The sequence below is a fragment of the Apaloderma vittatum genome, unplaced genomic scaffold, assembly GCF_000703405.1.
Source record: "Apaloderma vittatum isolate BGI_N311 unplaced genomic scaffold, ASM70340v1 scaffold6040, whole genome shotgun sequence".
NCBI classification, from domain to species: Eukaryota; Metazoa; Chordata; class Aves; order Trogoniformes; family Trogonidae; genus Apaloderma; species Apaloderma vittatum.
The window spans coordinates 214,937-237,953 of NW_009696157.1; the positions used below are offsets into that span (position 1 = coordinate 214,937).

A 23,017-nucleotide genomic window follows, 5' to 3' on the forward strand; every position below is an offset into this window, starting at 1 on the left:
ATTAAAAAGCAATAAGCTCGTCTGAGAGGTGTTTGCTTCCATTTCTTTCCTTCAGTACTCAATGCACTGAAGTTTTTCTCCTATTCTTCCTGATTATAACTACATTAAAACTTGAGACAAAATAAAGGTAGGAGGGAGAAATTTTTGTTGCTCTCCTGTGCATGTTTTTGTATAATGAGCTATAGCTAAGATTTTCTGACTAAATAGCCTTATTTTTAGAAAGCTGGCAGTGCAAGAACTACTTATTCACAGAAACCTGGGTTCTGAAAAACAGGCTACTGACTTGACTGCCAGTTTGTTTATGATTAAATATAAACATTTTGGATATTTGCTATAAAACTTTAACTTCTTTAATAGTTATCACATACCCATCACTGAGAGGGACCAACATTAGATGTGTGTGAACAGTATATTCCTGTGTGAACATAAAAGGTTAGCCAGATTATATTCTGCCAGTAGAGTAAAAGCAAAAAAAAACCTCAGTTCAAGTAAATGCAGAAGGTTCACTTCGCCTGTAAACAAGATGCAGGCAGCAGAGAGTACAGTGCAGGTTGCACAGACCACACAAGTGAGAACTCAGAAGTCACCAACGAGGAGAGAAAGGAATGAGTGAAGGAGACGAGAAGGGAGGGCATTTCATCTTATTTAAGCCTATCCCTTTGTTTCCTATAATTCCAAATTCTCTGTTGTCTCTGCTTATACATCTTGCCACTCAGTGAAGACATCAAATACAGAAACTCCAGTTCTAAGGTAAATTCCTCAGTGCCTAACAAGTGAGGAAAACAGGTTTTATTACTGAGGGACCAAGAAGATGGGTGAAGATCTAAGCTTGAGGACTGATCCTTACCAGTCTACTTCCTCTTGGTCTATAAGTCTCCCTGCTCTCCACCTCTCAGCGATAATGTGACTAAATTCAATGAAGTGTATATAATTAATTGATTAACTTTTAATAGAGACTGTAAACAGGAAAGAACTGCCTGCTCATCTTGCATAACAGAATGCTGAAGATTCCACTCTGCTTTTCATTAAAAAATGGGCTTTATTCCTATGAGCAGGCCTGTAGAAGTAGGAAAAGCCAGACCCATAAAAGGGCCGCGCTAGGTACTGGTAGAAGCCTAGCCAGAGGAAGTTGGATCTTTACAGAGGCCACAAACATATTAGAGAACTGGCGTCAGCTGGCCAGTACTCAGTTCCTGACCTTCTGCTTCTGGTGTCCAAGTTAGTAAGTTAGATATGCCAGAACTTGCACACTGTGGTATATCTAACCTACCTGCGTACACTGCAATGAAGAGGTATACGGAGTCTGGTTAAGGTCTCTGTCCCTTATCCCACAATGGATTTCAATATTTGAATTGACTAGTCTTCCTCTTTGCATGTGTGCTTATTATATCCACACACAGGCATGCAGAGTAGAAATCCTTTTCTTTCCTTTAGAAAGAAAAATACTGTGCAAATGTAAAGACTCGGTAAATTACTTATCAAGAATTTCACAGAGAAGGAAAAAAGTCTTCTTGGATAAATAAACAGACTCCCTCCTCAAATATCTAAATCATGAAGAGAGGAAATACAAGTTCCTAATGGGATGAAGAACAGAACTGGTAAATACAGAAGAAACAGAAGTAACTTTGGCATTATGGTAGCTTATCTGTGGAGGGAAACCATATGTTCTGAAAGTGATATGCCTGGTCCAGAGGGGAGAAAGAGACAGATGACAACTGCAATACCTTTAGCAGGGACACTTTGCAGTGGGATTTACAGCATCTTTAGAAACTGTTTTACAAGCTGACCCTCAGCAGCAAGGTTGAAGACAACGCTGGCATGCGTCACTGGGGTTAGGAAGCTCAGCTACAACCATCACCATGGGAAAAAGTTCTGCTTTGCTCTATAATCCATGAGGATACTTTCACTGGCAAACAACAGGCTAGAAAATGAAAATGAATTCCCAAATCCAAATGCAGACAGGTGGCAACTCTAAATCTAGTCAGCTAAATTACCATTTTTGTAAATGTCTTGGCATAGTTAATGCCAGTTTTCCTTTTCTCATAAGAGAAATTTTCAACTTCATCCTTGTTACTGGCACCTGAACTGCAAACATGTGTGTAGCAAACAGGTCAATTTAACCAAAGGGGTCTCTGCTCTTTAACTGCTCCACAGAAGTAGTAGGCTGTAGTTTGTAGCTTTGTTATGGTGCCAAGTAACTGCTGCGCCAAATACTGTTATTTTCTAAACCCTACTACAAAAATACAAAATCAAGGTGAAGAGATTTCACTACAATACAAAGGCAGGAAAGAGTTTCCTCACTTAAAACAATTTCCAAAGATGATTAAAGGAGTGTAAAACTTTTAAAGATTAATTTTTCATGGAGGATTAATTTTCCTTTCACTTTTATGGCTGAGGATGAAATATAACTTCATTCAAATCAGTTATTACATATCTATAAGTTTCACTGTGATGTAAAATAGGTATAAGTGATGGAGGATAAGGCCCTCTGTCTTTCATGAAATGTCAAGCTCTATATACCCTTATTCAGTTACTAAAGGCTGAGATGGTATTTCTTTCTAAGAATCAGAAGAGTAAAAGTAAGGAAACTTACTTTGAGGATAGAAAAAAATTAATAACTGAAATGAAATTAAAAATTAATTAATCCTGATGAAAAGAAAAATAACAAAGAGAGAGAAATAAAACTCAAGACAGACAAGTGATATGAGTGAAAACAACTGCTCCTCACCAACCGACTGATGCCCAGCCAGACCTTGAGCAGCAGCCCCTCTGCCAACTGCGCCTCCAGCTTTGTACACCAGGCATGGTGTCACGAGGTCTGGGGTATCCCTTTGGTCAGTTTGGGTCAGATGTCCTGGCTGTGCCCCCTCCCAACTTCTTGTGCAACTCCAGCCTCCTCACTGGTGGGGTGGAGTGAGGAGTAGAAAAGACTTTGGCTCTGTGTAAGCTCTGCTCAGCAGTAACTGCACGAGGGGAGGTTCAGGTTAGATATTAGTAAGAATTTCTATACTGAATGGGTTGTCAGCCATTGGCACAGGCTACCCAGGGAGGTGGCTGAGTCACGGTCCCCTGCGGTGTTTAAGAAACGGGTGGATGCTGTGTTGGGGGGAATTGTTTAGTGGGTTGACATGGCTGGGACAAAGGCTGTTTCCAGCACAAATCCAAAACAGAGCCCTGTACCAGCTACTTTGAAGCAAATTAACTGCATCCCAGGAAAACCAGCACACATATGTAGTCCAATGAGACACCTTGGTAAAAGGAGTGTTACATTCTGCTTAGTTTTATCTGTGTATGGAGTACAGCTGTAAGAGTATTGGAATGAGGCTGAAAAATCCTTGTCATTTCATCTTAAAGTTAGGAGGCATACTTAGAGATTTCATCCCCTATATTTTAAAGATAAAGACAATAACTGAGTCTGCATTTGAAAAGGAGTAAGATCCATATGTTTTTCTCCTTCACTTTCTCCTCTTTTTTTCTGTTCTTTTGTCTTCTATACCAGTTGCTGTAACACTTGTCTTCCTTTTGCCTAAGACATGGCATTTGCTTGAGCAATTTGTACACTGAGAGAGTTTACCTTCTTGACAGTACAGGAAGCTCAGAGTCTACTTTTTAGAAAGAGCATGTCCCAGAAGTTAATCTACTGTCTTGGCTTTCACCAGCAGCTTTTGGATTTATGCATGCTATATAATTGGAGAATATGTATCATTAAAGTACATAGAGACAGGTAAACAAATACAAATTGTTTTCCTAAGTGGGATGCATCTATTTACAGTAAACTAGTGCCAGGACTGTTGCAGTCTAATATTTTACAGGTCTAGTTTCTGAAATTGCCCGCCACACACTGTTGAAGTCCATTAAATGGATCAGTGGCATGGAGATTTGTAATCTTCAACAGCTCACGTCACTTAAAATACTGACAAAGACCAGGTTCTGGACTAGCTGTTTTCACTGATCAGGTAAAAGTTTCTGTCTTCAACTGAAAGAGTTATTAACAGAGGATCTACTATTTCACAGGTGTTAGCTGTTGTATGCGTATACCATTCCTATGCACTTTGCACAGAAAATCCTGCCTGCAAAATACCAGAGATGAGGTGAGGCTGTTCTAGCAATATGCCCTAAGAAATGAAATGCACCACTCCTAATATGCTTGATTCTATCCAGTTTTAAAAGTTTAAAATAAACAGTACTTCACTATTTGGAGGAGAATTTTTAAAGAGGAGGGGCCTCAGAGTACTCTGTTACATTTATTCTCATTTGTATATTGTTTACGGGTCTCGCATAAGCTTATTACTTTAAAGGGAATAAAATCAGTCACTGATGTGGCTCACTAGCTACAGTAGCCCTTCTTCTTTGAGAGAAGCCCCCAATTCAATTTCTTGCTGGAATGGATTTTTCACAAATAAGGATAATCCTTCATTTAGTGTTTACACACTTGGTTACCTTTTAGCATCCTTCCTTGTCATATCAGGTTTTAAAATTTTATTTAAAATTGCCAGAATTCATTTATGCATTAGCTGTTTTTATTATAGTTTTGGACGAGCTGGCATTCAACAAATTTAGCATTAGGAAAGAATAGTCATGATTTTATCAGAATATAACAGGACCCATACCCAATTTTACCTTCATTTTCTTGTGATGTGTTACTGTTCATGCAGAAACGTAGCCAATGAGCACAAGATGACTAACCATACTGGCAAAAAGTAAACTATTTATTTTTGACTCTCCCACCTCCTCCCTCCCTTTCTCATCTAACATAGACATAAACACTCGGGCCCCTTAATTAATTTTATCAAAGTATACAGGGAAAAATGGATGGTAGCTAACTATGTGGCCTCCCTGAAGTATACAGGAAGATTTTGCTCACGGTATAAACTTAACATTCAAGTATATCAGTTATGTTTTAAATAAGAAAGCTATAAAATGTCAGTTCTCTTTCACGGAATTTAGAAATTCAGATACACTAAAAAGAAGTGAAAACAGAAGAAAAGCTTAAGAGTCAAACTGAAGGGAAAGTCTTCCAGCAGAATACAAATACTTTAAGTAAAACTACACAATTTGTGGAGTTAAAAGGACCTTCAAGATTAAAATAACCTTAATCTAGCTATTTCATTCCACTTGAAGTAAATAAAGCTTATGAACTCTAATTTCCTCTTTAAATTACTGTTTTGCCAAAATGCCAAAGTCAGCAGTCTTAGCCTTCATCAGAGGGCTTGAATTTTGGATAACTGCTTTTTACATAGCAAAAGTGCTACACTGAGGCAGAAGGGGACAGCACAACCAAAGGGGCGACCTTTTCTGATCACAGCCTAGAACCTGAACAGCCTTGTCCTGCACTCCTCTTAATAGAGTTAGGAACAGGGATAGGGTGAAACCAGGTCTAATGTACTGTAACATCAACTAAATAATTATGAGTGCATGTTAAGGAATTATTATCACGAGGTCAAGACCCACAGGCAAATTAATAGAAAAATGAAAAAATGTCTCTTGACACTGCTCCAAAAGCCTGGGACTGAGGCAACATTAGTTTATTTTTAAAATTCATCCTCAGTAAGTAACACTGTACTTTACCACTGAGAACCAATGAGATTTTCTGACATTGTCTTATATCAAAAAACCACATAATGAATATGTTGCTTAAAATGCAAGTAAAAAAGTAAAATATAAAATATAACTACTGCATAATGGAAACACATTTGCTTGCATGAGTTGGCATTTTGGTTTTTGTTTGGTTTTCCTTTTAAGGATTTTTAATATCGTACAAAGTCACAGAGCATTAAAGTGTCCTTTCCTATTAGCTCAGAATGAAAACAACCCTCAACTTGTCATCTCACTACTGAGTGAACTGATTTATTTCCTATAAGGCAGGAGATACATATACATAATCTGAATCTACCCTGCTCTAGTTTAAAGCCATTGCCCCTCATCCTGCCACTACACGCCCTTGTGAACAGCCCCTCCCCAGCTTTCCTGTAGCCCCTTTCAGGTACTGGAAGGCTGCTATAAGGTCTCCCTGGAGCCTTCTCTTCCCCAGGCTTCAAACAAGGCTTCTCACTCTTAAGCATCATATAAAACACCAGGCAAAGCTTGCGTTAAACACATTCTTGCCTATTTGCCCAAGTTTCTTAGTTCAAAAGACAGCAAGCAATTAGATCTGATTGAAATGAAAAACCTAACTTCAGGGGAACTAATTTCTTCATTTCTTCCATCTGAAACTAAATTTTTTAAAACAAGCAAGTCAAAATACGTAGAGAGAATACTAACACACAGAACGAATGTGTTTTTCAGATGAGGACAGTGCAAAATTGTACATCTTAGCCATGCAGGTGGTAATGTATTGAGCAGACAGCGAAACTGCAACCCAAGAGACGACCATCACACTTCAGGAAAATATTTTTTTATATTCCGAGAACATGTTCTACCATCTATATGACATCTGCAGTGGTAATAGACAAATAATACTACCCTTCATTAGTATATTTTTCTTTTCGAAGTTATGGATATTATTCTCAGCAACACTCCTGGGTAGGAATGAGCAGAGTTTTCATCTGGCAGGGTACTTGCAGAACTAGATGGAAGAATGCTAGCAAAAAAATCTCTTGGTGTTCTTTACAGGAAACTGAGACATCGGCTAAAATGCAGTGCCTGCTCTGAAACAGGTAATTTCTGCTAAGCTGAACTGACTTTTTTCACAGTGCAAGTGGTGCTTATGGAAACATGGACATGGCAGAACATATTGATTCTAATGAATACAGCTTGAATTCAAAATAATAATAATAATAATAATAATAATAATAATAATAAACCACAATAAAATCTAGAGCTTGGGGATGTACAGACAAATCCAAAACAATTGTAAAATGCTTCCACTATCAGATCATAAACAGCTGACAAACACGTACACATCAAATCTATGTAAAAATATCACTGATACTCTTTGCTCATCTTTTATGACAATGTGTATACCTGTCTTAAGCAGAAAGACACATGGCCCTTGGGCAGGGTACCCAAAATTCACTTGCTCTAGTATCACCACAAGTAGACACAGCAACAAAAACAGCTGACGCTTGCATCAGGTTACTGGTACAGATATAACAGTTTAGGAGGCACAGCTCAAGAAAGTATACTTTTAAATCCTGGTAAAAATAGTTAGGCACAGTCTGAAGAGAGGGTACTATTTGAAGCTTGAGCGAACCTATCATCGTAACATCTAAAATTCTCAAACTTCCCATCAATGTCAGGAATTTCAATATGTGCTTAGGAAATGTCTTTATAGTTGCAGTTAGTGTCTTTACCTTCCTCTCAAAACATTAAGTTTAAATGCCAGTATATACAAACAACATAAGGCTTAGATTCAAGTATTCAGTGTTTTTGGCTGAATAGTTTTTGATGTAATAAAAGAGACCTCAGTCCTCAGTATTGCCTGTATTGTCTTAGGACATGTTGCCTTAAATTTTATTTTAATGAAATTCTTTTCATGTAGAGATTTATTTTTTTAAAATCTAATGCTATCAGATATTTTATCAAGTTCAATACATTCAACCATTTCTTCCTTGAAAAACTTCATTAATTCATTCTGTGTGTCTATGTCCAAAATCTGTGCTATTTTAACTATGCCATTTTAACATCATTCATACAATACAGCACCCTATGATGACTGCAATTCTACATGTAGGTAAAAAAAAATTGGTTATACCAGCAGAGATTGTTCTCATTCTTAACTGTTTGAATTTACAGAGTTGTTAGGTATTGTTCCTACTCTAGGAATTATACTGCTTTATCTAAAAAAGAAGTTTAAAATCTTCTTCCCAGCCAAAGTATTTTCCCTTGTCTGAAGAGTCCGTGTGTGTTGTCTTGATTAGGATTTTTACAACACTAGACTGCTAGAATATTTCTCTGCAAGTCACTTTCAAAATATGTTTCATACTTACTACATAGCCCCCACAATTTTATTTCTATTTTTAACAAAACCAGTTAAACCACTAAGTTCCACCTAATAATAAACCCATGCTCAGAGCTCTTGCCAAAGAACAGGTTCTACAAATATAATCTAGAAAAGTTTCAGGGTTCAATGTAAAATTTATATTTATATAGTTAAAACAGAAGAAAAAAAAAACACAATCCACTCTGAATATAATGAAGTTCTTAACAGAAGCATTTGCTATCTATCAAAAAACCCCAAACAAGTATAAACCCCATCTATATCCAGAATATACCACTAAGCTCAAAGGGCTTTTTTTCAAAAAATCATAGAATGGCCTAGGCTGGAAGGGACCTTAGAGATCACCTAATCCAACCTCCCTGCCATGGGCAGGAACACCTCTGACTTTTCCGCACGGTGACCAAGCTTTAAACATATCGCAATTATTACAGTGAACCAAGACAGTTAAATCAATATATCTACCATGGTTGTGGTTCCATCATGTTAAACATGTTTGATACTAATGAAGCTCTAAGGAAAGATTTCATGAGCTTGACCTTAATACCTTCAGATCACAACCCTATTCAAACAAGTCTAATCAATATAATTCAAAATTAGCTGATTTTTTAGTTACAGAAGTATGAGGTTTTGCTTACATCATGTGTAAGTACCCTAAACCATTTTTATTAAATAATTCACTGCAAAGTCAAAAAAAAGCACCCCAAAACCTCAGACATGAGGTAAAAAGGTACAGATTTGGAAGGTTTTCTTCCACAATGAGGTAGAATGGAGACCTGCTTACAGTTCTTTTAGAGGTAAACAGTTACTTTATTTTGGTTTTAATTAATCACTTTAATTATCAATAATTAATATCAAAATAAAATTAATAGTAAAAAATCTGAAATCACATCAGTTTCTTAACACAGATGAAGGCAGACATTTAAGATAATAGTCTGGCATTTGCTACTTCTGCTACTGCAATACCTTAATTGAACATATTTTTAACTCCAGCTGGTGCATCAGATATGCCAGTACCTTAAGAATTAGGAAAAATTAGGAAAAAGTTACCGATCCTTTAGAATTGATTAATATTCATCACTACGAAAAATGTTGGAATACTGTAGTGAAAGCATGATCTCTCTGTACCCACGGCTATCTGAGGAATAATACTGGGAAGACAGAAGTTTGGCTGTACTTTAATAAAGAAAGCAAATTAGGAGAGTTATGCAATGGGACATTTGAATCTCAGTGGCAGCTGCCATATTAAGAAAACCAACATTTTCACTGTCCAAGATTTGCTTGTACTGTGATACATTCCAACACATCCACAACGCAGTATGGCCTTACTGAGTAGAAAGAGGGATCAAAAAAAAAAAAAAAGAAATACGTGTATGTATGTGTGTGTATATATATATATAGGAAAGGGAGACCAAAAAGGATTTACCTGCACATACAGCTTAAGATGTCAACATAGCAGACACAGCTCTAGTGTTTAAAATGCTGACGAACATTCAGTGTATCCCCTTTAACATAAAAGGCTAAGAAACTCTAGAGAGAAAGCCTTCATTTGTGAGGGGAGGAGCTACTGCAGGGAGAGAAGGCCATCATTAAATACTCTTAAGATAATGATGGCAGAGCTGCCAATAATCAATATGTCAAAAGATATAACTTAAAGTTATGCCAACTTTTCATTTTCCTGGCCAGCACAACACCCTTTTGAGGTACGCGTATATGACAGTAAACAGTGATCCCTCTCTGGTTACACTTCTGCCCCCCAAAATAGCCCAAACTAAAGCTGAATAAAGCTTTCTTATCACATCTCTTGGTTCTCCTGTTTTTCCCCCGAAAAAGATACACATACAAATAAATAAAAAGACACAAAAACATGTATAGAAATAGCACAAAACCTATAAAAGAAGAGATAAAGGCTACCATCTGATCTACATGGTCACATGATCCCATGCCACTCAACAGTAAGTGCTGCACACTTCTAAGGATTTCAGGAGGAGTCAAGAAATATAGGATATATTTATCAAGTGATCCCCAACTATAATTAAGAAAATGTGCAAAGTGACAAAAAAGGAATTCAAATTCAACAAATATTCTGGGGAAAATGAGTGTTATGCTGAGCGTGGCATTTTTTACTAGTCCTAGGCTTTCAGTGATAAACTGAAAACACACATTAGGGGGGAGCCCTCCACTGTGTCTCAATATCTGAAAGAAGGATGTAAAGAAGACAGACTCAGGCTCTTTTCAGAGGTGCCCAGTGACAGGACCAGAGGCCATGGGTACAAAGTGAAACACAGTAGGTGGCTATCTGAACATCAGGAGAAACCTTCTTACTGTGAGGGTGACTGAGCGCTGGCACAGGTTGTGCAGAGAGGCTGTGGAGCCTCCATCCTCAGAGATATTTGAAAGGACGTGGTCCCGTGCAACCAAGCGGCCCTGCTTGAGCAGGGAGCTGGGACCAGATGACCTCCAGAGGTTCCTTCCAGCCTCAACCATCCTGTGAGTCTGTGCTTCTGTGATATCACAGCAACTGCGAGGACAGGATACACTGAACACCATCTATATGCCTGGGCACACGCTTTTCTTCTCCGGCAAAAAGAGTTAATGACCTGAAAGTAAATTTGGTGACTGTTTTCCTTTCCATTTATGACTCTTGTCTCCAAGACTGGAGAAATCCACTTTAGGCTCCATATTAAAGGGCAGTTTTATTTCACAGAATGACTTGAACCAGTAAAGAGCACTGAAGTAATTTTTCCCTCATTCCAATAACTGGTATTTCTTTTCTGGCTTTTAAGACACTTTATAAAATGTAATCTCATTGAAAATACACACTGCAATAAATATTATAAATCATGCCTAGATATGTCAGAGCTTCTAAGAGAATTAGAAGTTAAAATATACTTTCCTATCTCATTAAACTGAGAGAAAAAACTATGTTATTTTTTCAACACAGACGTGAAACTGTTTCCTTTGCAAAGTTTATTTTGAATCAAAGGATTGCTGCTCCTGCCTTGGAATGGATGGAATAATTTTCTTCATAAATCAAGTATGCATTTGTTATATACATAAATTAAATAACTGATCTCCAATGTAGTAAAATTTGTCTTAAATAATATTCAAAAAAGGAATGGAAGAGGTAGCTAAAACCTGAATAAAACTATATCAAGTCATCTGAATCCTCCCAACTGTTCTCTTCAGATCGAGCTTAGCGCTTTGGAGGCTGGTATCAATTGCAGCGTCACTATGTAAGGCAAGTACAAGAGTGAGGCTCTATTTTAAGGTGTTCAGTGTGAAGTGAGATTCAGAGCCAAAGAAAAAACTGGAGAAGAATGAATAGTTTTAAATAATTTTGCTGTCACCCACTGTTGAACTTTCTTGCTCCTCTAACAAGGGCCATGATATCTTAAACTGGCCCCAGGAACATTTGTTGCAACAGTCTCCCCAGGGTGTGACTGGATATAGCAGTATCTAATACAACATCAAAGAAAACAGATTTTATACGGTAGAAATTTAAGTGCTTTTTTTTTTTCCTCTGATGTTCATATTACTAAAAGCAATGAAGACACTGGCTGACCAATGGCAGAATCAGACCTGTAGACCTCATGCAATCATTCTTAGGATAAATTTCACCAGTAATTTTGGATTCCAGGTTGGATTAGCATTAAATTTATTTAATGTTAATACCCTACATCAAGTCGCTGCAAGCAATGGGAGAGAGATAAGGAAGAATTCCTTATGAGGATGACACCTGTGGAACTACGGTAAAAAAATTAAAAATACCGGCCTCCTTTGTCAGGCCTATCAGCCATAGGTTCTCCTTCACTATGATGAAAAGATATCCCTTTGTGAGATTTTGTTTCTGGAAACTGTTTAAACAATAGAATGATTTGGGATGGAAGGGACCTTTAAAGGTCATCTACTCCAACTCCCCTACAGTGAGCAGGGACACCCTCCACTAGATCAGGTTGCTCAGAACCCATCCAACCTGACTTTGAAAGTTTCCAGTGATAGGGCTTCAACCAGGTATCTGGGCAACTTGTTTCATTGTTTCACAACCCTAATTCTAAAAATTTTCTTCTTTCTAATTAGTCTGAATCTACCTGGTTTTAATTTAAAACCTTGTCCTGTTGCAACAGGCCCTGCTAAAACGATTTCTTCCATCTTTCTTACAGGACCCTTTAAGAAATAATAAGGTCTCTCTGGAGCCTTCTCTTCTCCAGGCTAAACACTCCAACTTTCTCAGCCTTTCCTAATAGGAGAGGTATTCCAGCTCTCTGATCATTTTTGTGGTCCTCTCCTGGACCCACACCAGCAGGTCTATGCCTTTCTTGTGCTGACAACTGTGTTGATATGATAGAAGGTTTTCATCTGCTTTAGCATGGAATTGGGCTTGAGCTATAAACACTGCTAGGAGGCAGTACATATTGTCATAATATACTCTTGCACTAATAGTCTCAGGAGTACATCCTCAGACTTGTCATCATCAGATCAGGACACAGCAGAAAAAAGTGCACAAAAGAATTCATTTGCCTACATAGCAAGTAGGGAGGCAATGAGAATATGCTTGATTTCTCTCTGGCACCCTGGCACCGCTGGACTTTGGCTACACAACAGAGTAACAGATCTGCGTCTTAAGATGTTACCTCACTTTCAAAAAACACTGGTTCACTAGAAAAAAAAAAGGGGGGGGGGGCTTATGATTAAGTATGCTGACAATACAACTAACATGGAAGGATTTCCTGAATCTGTGGGAACCCTGGAAAAAAGAGTTCTGAGAGCTTTTTCTCTGCACTGATCTTTTCAAAACAGCATTAACACCAGTGCCCAGTGGTGGTGATTTAGATGTCAGAATCAAGACATTTTTCATTATTTATGTAGAAGGAAGCACATATATTGAATACGTATAATTTACACTAAGTACTGCTTTTGTCAAGCAAAAGCAAATTAAGCTATTCTTGTACAAACACATTCATTAGCAGGAATCCAACAATAAATGGTTGCTTTACATTTGTTAGTTTGACCAAGGGGCACTCATTACAATGGTAACTTTCCTATGCACAGTATTCAATAGAAGTATTTAACATACAGCGTTGATCATGTGTTAGCTAAGATGTATCAGAAACATTTTTATCCTCACAGCAAACATGTAATTTCAGGGCGACAAGTACCTACTTCATCCAGTCTCAAAAATTCAAACAGTTTTAGTACCTACCCAGGCTGTGAATGAGATCACGCTTTATCACACTGGACACCATTGGGTGCAGTTTATTTTGCAGCTAAGCTTCAAAGGGCAAATTGTTTTTTTGTAACCTGCTTGCAATATTACCCCAGCAGTGGTAACCCGAAGTGGAGAGAAGCTGACTCAGCAGCGGTAAGGGCCAGATAATAGCAAAGGTGCTACTTGTCCATTTCTGTCAGCCTTGCTCCAATGCAGTGAGGAGTGCTCTTTTCTTTCTCTGTCACCAAGCCAGGATACAAGTAACGAATTCCAGCAAAAATATATGATCTGTTATGAGCTGTGTTATGAGCCGTAGTGTGCACTGTGGAATGGAGCTGCAGCATGCTCTATTAAAAAAAGAGAATCAGAATCACAGAGTGGGGCTTAGTTTGGAAGGGACCTTAGAGATCATCTAGTCCAACCTCCCTGCCACGGGCAGGGACGCCTCTCAGCTAGACCAGGTTGCTTCAAGTCTCATCCTACCTGGCCTTGAACACCTCCAGGGAGGAGGCATCCACAACCTCTCTGAGCAATTTATTCCAGAGTCTTGCTATCCTCATACTGAAGAATTTTTTCCTAAGATCCAATCTAAGCCTGTTCTCCTTCAATTAAAGGTTGGACTCGATAATCTTGAAGGTGTCTTCCAACCAAAACTGTTCTATGATTCTGTGATTCATTTCTCCTTGTCTTGTCACTGGACATTCTTGTAAAAAGTCCCTCTCCAGCCTTCCTGTAGGTTCCATTCAGACATTGGAAGGCAGTTACACAGTGTGTCCCCCCCAAGTCTTTTCCAGGCTGAACAATCCCAGCTCCCTCATTTTATCCTTGTGGCAGAGGTGCTCCAGCCCCTGGATGACCCTTGTGGCCCTCATCTGAACACGCTCCAACAGATACATGCCCCTCTTATGGTGGGGACACCAGAACTGGACGCAGTATTTGAGGTGGGGTCTCACAAGAGCAGAGTAAAGAGTGAGAATCACTTCTCTTGATTTGCTGGCCACACTCCTCTTAATGCATCCTAGGATGTGGTTGGCATTCTGGGCTGCATGAGTATAGCAAAACCCGTGAACTCAGGAGGCTCCTCTGAAATGTGGAGGGCAGGGACAACAGCAGGACTGCAGGTGCCAGCCACTGACTAAAATTCAGACGTGCTGTCAGTGTGACAAACTAAGTCTCATTGCAGCTGCAGGAAGTTAAATCAGATCTGAATATAACTCCCCATGTCTGAAAAGATCTGAAGTAATAATGTGAGCCACAACAAACACTTGAAAACTATAGAAGAAGCTCTGCAAAACACTTTGGGGCTTGTAATACAGGATACACTGAAAACTCACCCAGTGCTACCAAGGACATAATGTGAAGAATTATCAAATAGTAATGAGTCATGAGTCTCCACAGTAGAAACGGCCTCACCATAGCACAATTCAACCTAGAATCTTACTCTGGATTAATTTTGTATTATGTTAAAAAAATACTGAGTATGTCACAGAGTCAGTCACATTGAAAATGTGTATGTGTGCAGATATGTGTATATGAGTTTGCACAATCAGGCCTTCCATTCACAGATCATAGAATCGTAGAATCATAGAATCATAGAATGTGTTGTGTTGGAAAGGACCTTTAAAGGCCATCTAGCACAACACTCCTGCAGTGAGCAGGGACATCTTTACACCAGGTTGCTCAGAGCCCCATCAAGCCTGACTTCGAATGCCTCCAGGGATGGAGCCTCTAACATCTCTCTGGGCAACCTGTTCCAGTGTTTTACCACGCTAATTGTGAAGATCTTTTTTCTAACATCTAAACTGAATCTACCCTTCTCTAGTTTAAAATCGTTGCCTCTCATCCTGTCAATACATGCCCTGTCACTACAAGGCCCAGCTTCCCTGTAGGCCCCCTTCAGGTACTGGAAGGCTGCTATAAGGTCTTCCCAGAGCCTTCTCTTCTCCAGGCTGAACAGCCCCAACTCTCTCAGCCTGTCCCTGTATGAGAGGTGCTCTAGCCCTTTGATTATTTTTGTGGACCTCCTCTGGACCCGCTCCAACAGGTCCATGTCCTTCTTGTGCTGGGGGCTCCAGAGCTGGACGCAGCACTGCAGGTGAGGTTTCACCAGAGCAGAGGAGAGGGGCAGAATCAACTCTCTGAACCCGCTGGCCACACTTCTTTTGATGTAGCCCAGGATGTGATTGGCCTTCTGGCTGCAAGTGCACATTGTTGGCTCATGTCCAGCTTTTAATCCACCTGCACCCCCAAGTCCTGTTCTCCAGAGCACTCTAGATAGGCATTTTCCTTTTCATTATAGAGTTAACACTGCTATGGCTCGGAAAAACAAGAATTGTAAATGTGACTGCTATAATCAGGGGGTTTTTTTGTTTAGGTTTTGCTTAGTTTTTTTCTCTGGAAAGAGGACTACCCTAATTATTGGAATTATGGACACTGAAACAAATTGCTGCATTGTACACATATGAAATAAATACTTTTTAAAAGCTTAAAAACAACAGAAGATATAAACAGTGTGAAACTAATGACTAAAGTTTCTGAGCTCTCTGAAAAAAGTTGCTGGCATGCTTCTAGGTGGTCTGCATAAGACTCCCACACTCCAATCTTTCCAGACATGCTTTTGTGCTTGATTAATTAGAGAAACTAGGGAGAGGTGATACTTTTGCAGTGACTGATGTTTTCTTATAATTAAATCGATCTGGTATATATCTCCCATAACGTATTAGGTCATGAAATGTTTATAAAATGCCAACCCAAGTGTCAACTGGAAAATTACAAATTTAGTATTTAGATGGATGTCTTTGGTAAAAAATAAAAACAGTGAGCTCTTTAATTTCATAGAAACATAGTATCATAAATTCACTCTAACATCATATATTAAAATAATGCTATGCAAATAGGCATGACAGTTAAATAAGGGTTTAGAATAAGACTGTTTAAACGAATAAGTAATATTTTAAAGTGTCTGTCAACACACTATGAAAAAAGAAAGCTCAATTTAATTAAGTTGGTCATTTGTGGCTTAGGTAGGAAAAGGATTAGTATGTAGAGTAAGTCAAGGCTGCCCAAAGCTTTGTGTGGGTGTTACACAGCTATTCACTTTCATCTCAATTAAAGAATTAGCGTAACAAATGCTGGCTTACATGATTCTTTGCTTCTTAGGGTACAAGAGAGCTTCTCAAGAAACTTCCTGTGTTGCCACGTGGAGGTCAGGCACAGTTTATAAAGAATTGGAAAGAAAAGATCTTAAAAAAATGGCTTTGCTGACAAATCAGTAGTATGGTGGTACAGTCAAGCTTTTTTACCGTTTGCTTATGACAATTTTGTTTTGAGTAATTTCTCTACAAACTGAACATAATTGTAGTACGAGTAGAGAAGATGTCTCTCAGCAATCGCTGGCGTACTCCTATGGGAATGGAGGGGAAAGATAGAAGGTTTGGGATAAAATACTAACTATTTTTTAATGTGTACAGAAGTCAAGAAATTGACAGTAACATTTTCAGCCAGACATAATTTGCCTACTGTAGACTACAATGCATTGAAGAAAGCAAAGCAGATGTAATGCACTTGCTGAGAGGACCACACTTTTGCCTAGCATTAATGCAGAGGAGTCTCTGCACAGTACAGAAGAGTAAATGAGGATTAGTACATATTTCAGGCTTCCCCAGAATAAATTATTTTCAGTTTCCATGTAAAATAGTGAAGAAAGTGAGAAGAAAAGAGGTCACAAGGGCCAGGCACATGCCAAATCTGCACCTAAACGGAGGCAGGTGGTATAAGACAAACTGACTGTTGCGTAGCACCTTCACGGCAATAAGTGCACCCATATTGCAAATATTGCACTTTGGAGGTCCTGAGGACCATCAGTCCTAACTGCTGAAACAGCACACTCACTGTTCTTAAATATCGTGCTCTGCTCAAATTTGAGAGAGAAAGAATAATAACAGATCGACTCTGTTTTGGGGAGAAAGTAATGTGAACCTTAAGCACAAATTATTTTCACAGACAAGCATTATTTAAAAACTAATCCAGACAAAAATTATTATTTGATACTCTTTAAGAAATATTTCCCTCTTCTCCAACTTTATTTTCATATCTACTGTAAAGCATGCTAAGAGACAAAAAGCAGCTGCATTCTGCTCATTTGATGGAAATTATCAGCTTGTGTATAATTATTGTGTTACTGTCCATGAATCTGCCAAAAGTCTGTAGTCCCACATACATTCCAGGCAATTAGATACAATAAGTGTATTTAGAAATATGGCATACTGGAGCTTTTCATAATAAAGGTTTTTTCACGGAGTTATGAGGAATTCTTGGAGACAATAAAGAGATTTTTTAAAAAGTCTTCAAAATTAAGAACGTTATTTAGCAGATACTGTAAAAATCAAAAAGTTTGGAAATAATATATAATACACGAAACACAGCGATTTCAAACCAAACTGCACAGGTATGAAAGTCATCATTTCCAAAAGTGAGCATGCCAAAGCAAGACACTGAATCTAGCAAAAGACACACGTTGGGTGTTTCCAATGCAATCCACAATGTTCAGACCTCTCTCGTGATGACAGCAGTGTCTTTCAGCTTGTATTCAAGTTGAATATAATGTCGTTCGTGTTCTTACCCAACCTGATTACACTATTGGACATGTACATTAATGACACCTTCTTTTGTATCTTGATTTATATGTGATTCAAGCCTATATTAATTATCAATATATAAATGCAACTTTGGGGAGAAAAATCCCCTTAGATATATTCATCTGGAACACCACAAAATGCAACACTTCTGAGACATGGAAATAAATCAGAGCTAGTCAGACAATTCAGGAATAGCAGGCAGAGCTTGAGAGGGTTTGTTGTTGTAGCTTTTTGAATTACATGTGTATAAGTACTGCCATGCTTTTTTCAATGAGAATAGAGGATCTCGGTTAATAAAGGGTCTCATGATGCTATTATGTGTAAAGACACTAAAGGACTGGGCTACTAGAACATGAAACTGAAATTAAACACTTTAAAACACAGAGAAAGACATTTTAAAATTTAAACATGTGCCAAATATGGAAGCCTCTCCCCAATCTATAGCATAGTAAAGCTCAGTCTCCTGCAAAACCTAAGCCTCTAGCATAACAAAACTGGTTGACAAACACTGTCACTGTTATATATCGTAAAAGAAGGAGGACTCATTCCCCAGTAGTACAATCAAAGAAATTCAACAGCCCTTGGACAAAACAACTCACCTAAACTTTACACTACTGCACATTCATGTCAAACAACACTCTCCCATTTTAGAATGCAAACCAGCCTTGACAGACCTCCTGCTAACTTTCTGTCCCAGCACAATAACTTTCCCTTGTCTTTACATGTGGCAGCTGAGCTGAAGAGATGAATATTCTCAATGGCACAGCCACTTAATCCCTCCTTGTCTTATTCTACAACGGTCACAATCAGCATCTTTCTGTGGCCTTACCAACTGCTCCAAGCTTTGTATAAGCATCTGTAATTCCAACTCTATCACACATCCAGTTGTATACATTGTTCATACTAACGTATACAAATATCTGAGGAGCAGGTGTCAAGGGGAAGGGGACAATCTCTTCTCAGTGGTGCCCAGCAATAGAACAAGAAATAACTGGTTTAGGTTAGAACATAGGAAGTTCCACCTCAGCATGAGGAGAAACTTCTTTGCTGTGTGTGTGACAGAGCCTTGGAACAGGCTGCCCAGAGAGGTTGTGGAGTCTCCTTCTCTGGAGACTGTCAAGACCCACCTGGACGCGTTCCTGTGGGGCTGCCCTCGGGGATCCTGCTCTGGCAGGGGGGTTGGACTAGATGATCTCTAGAGGTCCCTTCCAACCCCTGACATTCTGTGATTTTGTGATTCTGTGATATTACCAAGCGAATTATTAGTCCTTAAAATAAGAAACTAAGAATGTATTTACAGGACTGGAGCTCTAGTCTGCAAAGTGTTTCTTGTGTGTGCTGCAAATAATGGAGATAAGTGAGTGAAATTTTCACAAACCTTTGAATTATTATTCTCAGTTATAAACAGAGGGGGAAAAAAAGTAAGTAGAAGTACATACATATATAGCCACATGTATGCAAATAGATAAAACTAATATATAATTTCCATATACTCCAAAACCTTGAAACAAGCAAATAAACAGGCTTACCCTTGACAATGTCAGTGTTCCTTGTTTACATACACTGCAGCGGACCCTCAGTTTCCCAGGCTTCACAGCTTGGCAGAAAGTTTTGCAAAAAACGTAAAAACTGTTGTAAGTAGCTGCACCTGTCAGGAAGGAAAAAAAACAAACGCAAAAAACAACAAATGAAATATCTGATGTATACTAAAAATCAATAACAATCTGTCACTTTCTATTTGACTCTGCAAGTGATAAGGAAAATGAACACGTTGACTGATTTTAAGGCCTGAAGACAGTGCTGTGATCACCCGATCTCGCCTGGTCTAGCTCTTTACACTTTTCAGTAACTCCCACTAGCTATAGGTGAACTACACCGTAAGTCTGAGACAACACATCCTGTCTTGATTTTGAGTTTACCACTGAGGAGCACCAACTGTAATCTCTGGCAAGTGATGTATGAAATTAATTACCCCGGCTCTCGGTAATTTGCATCTTGCTTCCAGTTCAAATTTATCTATCTGCAAGTTTTAGTGAGTTTGGATTGCATGGAAATTTCTTTGGATGAAGTTTACAAGATCAGTTAGTCTGATATCAGAGCACAAAAACAAATATTTAATTGAGCAAATTTAGTTTTATTCATGGAAGACTAGGAACTATTTATTTATTCTTTCTGGCAGCGGTATAGCCTAGCAAAGCTTGTAAACTCCCGCCAAGATATTAGGCCGAGTAAATTTTCAAGGAAAATGAAATGAAACACATTCTGTTCCATGAAACTATGGAATAGAAGATGATATGCAGAGACTTGTGTAAACCTGGGGCAATGCTAATGATTTTGATTTCACATGAAATCCTGATCACTCTTTTGAGTGGCTCTTGCTATTCTTTAGAAAATGATGGAAGACTCAGGGCAGAGTTTCAATCTAGACCAGATATCTCCAAATTCAGAGACTCAAGCTTATTATCAGAAGTTGAACTGAGATCAGAATAAAGTTTTTAACAGATTTTTCCCAATATCAAGAGGAACAGCTGTGGAGATTTGACCCATTAACAGCGGTGAACTTCAGAATCAATAGCGATCTCTTAGAGATCAAGTTTTTCACTTCTTCCCCATTCTCCTATTTCTCTCTACATTGATCAGCAATATATTTTTAACATATATTTGAATCCTAACACATTGCCACAGTAAATATTATCTGGAATAATACTTTAAATGGGACGGTCTTATTTTATTTTTCCCTGTCTTCGAATGATAACGGTCAGATATTGTGTTCTGCCAATGAAAATGCCTATCAATTTCATGTTATACCTATTTATAGGTGTCCTAATATAAATGTGCAACTAGTTTCCAAAATTATGTCATCCAAAAAAAAATGTTTTCTATGAAAACGTATGTAGATGTCTTCAAAGAAGACACTGCTGAAAGAATAAATTTATAACCTTTTTCAAGTTTTCGGAAATGTAAGCTACACAGTACATCAGTGATGTATCCAACATTAATTTTAGTCAACTGATCTATCTAGTGTTTTCATCAAACTTCCCTGAGGAATATTAATCACCATAGCAGAACATAAAGCATAGCAGATTTTAAATTTAATTAGTTTCTGTGGAAAATTAACACATATCCATACATTCTATGATTCACACACACACAAACTCTTCATAGGAATACGTGCAACTCAAGGTTGAAAGTACGCTTCTAAATCAGTCTAAAACACAGTCCTGAGATCAAAACAGCTCAACTAAAGGAAAAAAAGGTTTATTCTGAACTATTTAATATAGAGTACAATGTCGAGAGATGAATCCAAACAAAATATTACAAAATTTTGGACATTTGGATCTCTACTCACTTGTAGTTTGCCTGAGGCTCCTAACACTAGGACTGAGAGCATGTCTGGATTAGGCTCAATTTGAGCTGGAATCCACAACAAAAATCTAAATTATGGCATTGCAGATATGAAGGAGCACACTTGCAAATGACTGAATTTTACTTTTGGCAGTTCCTCAGATCTCTGCAGGATCAGCAGGTCAATCAGTAAAACAAAAGGGCAGTACCTTTAGTACAATTCAAAATACTACATGACTTAAGTAAGAGTGTTACTGCCAATAGAAGCCCAAAATAAACAAGATGACTCAGGCCACTTATTCCTGACATGGTCTCAAGTGCAGGAAGACCAGAGCCCTTTACTTATTTTGGTATCACCAGTCCTCTCTCATTGCTCTGATTTCATACATGGGCAGCCTAATGAGACTAATGAGACTGCTGCTTCTATTCACATGCAGGAGCACTTATCCCGAGTAGATCTGTGATGCCACTGCTCACTGTCCTAATTCGGTGTTACTCTCCAGAAGGATTCCTGCCGTGACTCTAATGAAACTTATCCAGTCAAACAGAACCACCTTACCGAGTGCATGAACCCTTAGGGAATAAAATATTTTGTTAATTGGGCTGATGCCTTTCCTTATGCAGTCCTCCACTCCAAGAAGTCCCTGTCTCACATTTTACACCATGTTTATTTCAAGCAATAAACTACTTTAGGTGGGAATCATACTTTCTGCCTGCTTTTGTGTTTTAAGCTCACTCCATCTGGACCCAAAGACAAAAATATATTATTGATAATACTCTGCAAAATAGTCACAGAATAGTATGGCATAAATCAGCATGACTGAACACTGCAGTAAAAAATGTCAGTCATGGGAGAGGCCTAAAAATGAGACATATCGCTGATTTACTACAGAATATAAATCTTATGCATTAGCTTGGTATTTACTCAATGCAAAAATAGACTCTGTAGGCTCAATACTACTTTTTTTAGCACTTTCCCTTTTTTCCTTTTTCATAAATATAAAAAGAACTCCCAAATACATCCCTATGCACAAATTTGAAACACAAGAAACAAATCTTTAATAATATAATGAGTTGGAGCAGTTAGGTAGCACAGATCTGTTCAGAGACCCAGAATAACTTTTGCAGTGTCTGCTATAGCAAGGCTGCTGGAGAGGTACAACATGACAACAGGAATGTTCTGAATTTAGGAGGAAAGTGTAAATGAAGATTTCAGCAATCCATTCACCATTTTATGCAGATGTGCTGATCTCATTCTTACAAAGTGCATTCTTACAAAGTTACATCATCAGGTCTATGTCCTAAGCAGCATCATGGGGTAGAGCAAAGACTAAATTTAAAATGCGAATGCTAAAAAGTCAGCATTCAGTACAAAACTGATGGCCAGCATTAAATGCTTTACTGATGTCACTGTGTATTTTAGTGTGGCCCTTGGCTGAGGCTGCATCCCCTTGAATCCCTTTTCAGAGTGGAACTGAAAGAAACAGGAATAAAAAATTCTGCTTTATGCACCAGCTCTGACATAGAAGCATTAACAAGAAATGTAATTATGGCACCATGCCAATAATCACTAAAACTGCCACAGAATCAACCTTAGAACTATGCCTTTCCTCATTCAATCATGGTCTATAAGCTTTCATAAAGCTTTCCATTGATATTTTATAATACTGGCACCCAGCAAGAATGTGCAGACACAGCAAATCACAAGTTTTAAAAAAAAATAAGTCCCTTTATAAATGCTGATTCTGATACTGAATGTGAGCATTAACAGCATAAATAAATGAATCACATTATAACTACCAGTCTTTGCAGTTACATACATTGGTAGGCAGAGGAAGACTGAGGAAAAAACAAATGTGCTGTATCTGCACGTTTTCAGAGAAAGTAAAG

The 23,017-nt window shown here is 38.3% G+C and overlaps 1 protein-coding gene across 1 annotated transcript in view; it reads right to left on the reverse strand.

The window, feature by feature from the left end:
- PARK2 (parkin RBR E3 ubiquitin protein ligase) overlaps positions 1 to 23,017 on the reverse strand; it is a gene marked incomplete at its 3' end in the record, with an annotated part of 227,581 nt that overhangs the window by 179,015 nt on the left and 25,549 nt on the right. The window contains exon 2 of the mRNA XM_009873742.1: positions 19,312 to 19,430. Coding sequence (XP_009872044.1) covers positions 19,312 to 19,430 — 119 coding nt within the window. The remainder of the gene's footprint in view (positions 1 to 19,311; positions 19,431 to 23,017) is intronic.